Here is a 2,196-nt window from a genome sequence, read left to right as displayed (position 1 = left end):
AATCAAACTACCAATGCCCGAATTTCCAAACGAATTAGCGCTTCTATTTGCATGACAACACCGCCTATCGGAAGAATTCCACAGAAGGATCCGCAACATCGACGCCTGCTTTGCACTTGCCTCATTCAAAGTCGATGACGACAGAACCGTCAAACAACATGGAATCTACGCGTTTATCGCCGGCGGTCAAGTCCATCACAAGATCAACCTGGCAACGCGCCCGACTCAAGACCCGCAAGGTGGATTTGAACAGCCGAAGTCTGCCCAAAGTTGTTTTTGTACTTCATGGGACCCGGACGAGGCTACAGCTGCGCGATCTGAGCTCAACCGAGAGTTAAGCCAAGAACTATTGCAACTACTCGAGGAGATCATGCGCTTTAACAACCCGTTCGCCCAATCGTTTATGATGATGAGAGAAGTGATCGAAGAGACCAACCAACGCGCAATCACAGCCGGAGTACAACCGCCCAATGTCCACCTCGTCTTTACAAACCGTGAAGGCGACGATTCTCGACGATACAACGCACCAGTTGTAAACGAAATAGCCGCAGTCTTGACTCTCAACGCCGATCAAAGCATCCCAGAGAATGAAATGGTCATGCGAGAACGCGGAAAAAAATCACGCAGCTAAGCAACATCGATGGTCGCGTCGAGCCTTTTACCTACCCGCTTTTCTACCCGAGAGGAACTTTTGGATTCTATGTTGGAATGCCGCTGCACACGCCTTATCCATCAAGAAATCATGTTACACGCGCAGAATTAGCCTGTTACCGACTCGCCTACCGTCCGAATTATGCCAAGCCACTCCCGATCGATTGCACAAATGCAGGAATAGATCAACGATTGGTCGAGTTTAATGCACTTCCGACTCGGTAAAGGATCAACATGAAGGGGGAATTCAATTCGCGCCTGAATTCCTGAACTCGATCAACATCGCCGACTTGCCTCCACATAATCTGAAGCTCAAGAAGAACGCCATCATCATGCTTCTCCGAAACTTGGACGTCTCTGAAGGACTGTGCAACGGAACACGATTGATTGTCACCGAACTTTGCAACAACATCATCAAGGCTAAGATCATCACCGGTGAACACGCAGGCCGACAAGTACACCTTCCAAGGATCACGCTCGACTCCAGCAAATCACAGCTTGGCGCAACTATGCAACGGCACCAATTCCCAGTTACTCCAGCATTCGCCATTACGATACACAAGTCACAAGGCCAAACATTTGAATTCGTCGGCGTGCTTCTCCTCACGACGGTCTTCGTGCACGGAATGCTCTACGTCGCGTTTTCAAGAGTCAAGCGTCAAAGTGCGTTGAAGGTCCTGCTGCCTCCTGAGAATCCAACCCACACCCGAAACGTCGTATTGAAGGAAGTCCTGAACAAGAGAAACTCACCAGCCGCACCTGCCTCTCCGACAAGAAACTACCTGGACAACATGGAAGACTTCACAATCGATGATTAATGTTTATTATGTTTATGCTGTTATAGGTTTATAATATGTTTCTTATGTATGTATATATGTTTGGTTTTTCTAAATAAATTTGTCAAAAATATTGAACTTCAACACACTTCAATCTTTACACTGCTCACTTTGTACCATTTCCTTAATTGTATAATTTTTTGTTATCAGTTACATTTTATTTCCTATGACTTTTCAAACTTCACCTTTGTATAGAATAGTTCCCTTTCCAAACTTTGTTTAGATAGTTTACAATGGTGCACTTTAACCGGTTATCTTTTCACCAATGGTTTCACAAATTTTCTTATGGCATGTATTGTTTTGATAAATCACAATTGAAAATTTAAATCTTTGAGTTAGCTTCGATACATGTTTTCTCCGAGCGGAGCTCGGTCACCAGCTGGTTTTAATAAAAAGCTTTTTTTTCTTGTTTGCAGTTGTACTGGTCATTCGTAAACAAATATTTGTAACTTGTCAAATTTTGTTTACAACTGTATTGTCATTTCGCTTCATGCTAAATGCCTTATTTTTATTGCCAGCCTGCAATCTGCTGTGTGGGTAAAATCCTAGTATTATTTTATTACTTTATTACCGTCGTTGAACAGCCGACCCAATTTTATGGGTTTACGACTACTAATGTTCAACTCCGTAGCCTTGTAATTTTGAACCCAATCCAGAAGACAAGGGAACTCCTGGATTGAGTATTGGGAGAAATTTGCCTTCGTGGAGG

General features: G+C 43.9%; 1 protein-coding gene across 1 annotated transcript; it reads left to right on the top strand.

Moving 5' to 3' along the window:
- The first annotated feature begins 983 nt into the window (after positions 1–983).
- LOC147807343 (ATP-dependent DNA helicase PIF1-like) lies at positions 984–1,469 on the top strand. Its single transcript, XM_087168897.1, has one exon. The coding sequence runs from the start codon at positions 984–986 to the stop codon at positions 1,467–1,469; it is 486 nt and encodes a 161-aa protein (XP_087025023.1).
- Positions 1,470–2,196: the final 727 nt, after the last annotated feature.

This window comes from Parasteatoda tepidariorum, chromosome 7 (assembly GCF_982258835.1).
Source record: "Parasteatoda tepidariorum strain Cologne lab strain chromosome 7, Ptep-v5.0, whole genome shotgun sequence".
Classification (NCBI taxonomy): domain Eukaryota; kingdom Metazoa; phylum Arthropoda; class Arachnida; order Araneae; family Theridiidae; genus Parasteatoda; species Parasteatoda tepidariorum.
Note: the sequence above shows the minus strand (reverse complement) of the source record. Positions and strands in the feature narration are given on the sequence as shown.

Coding starts and splice junctions, on each gene's coding strand:
- LOC147807343 (XM_087168897.1), top strand. CDS start 984: ATGCTTCTCCGAAACTTGGACGTCTCTGAAGGACTGTGCAACGGAACA.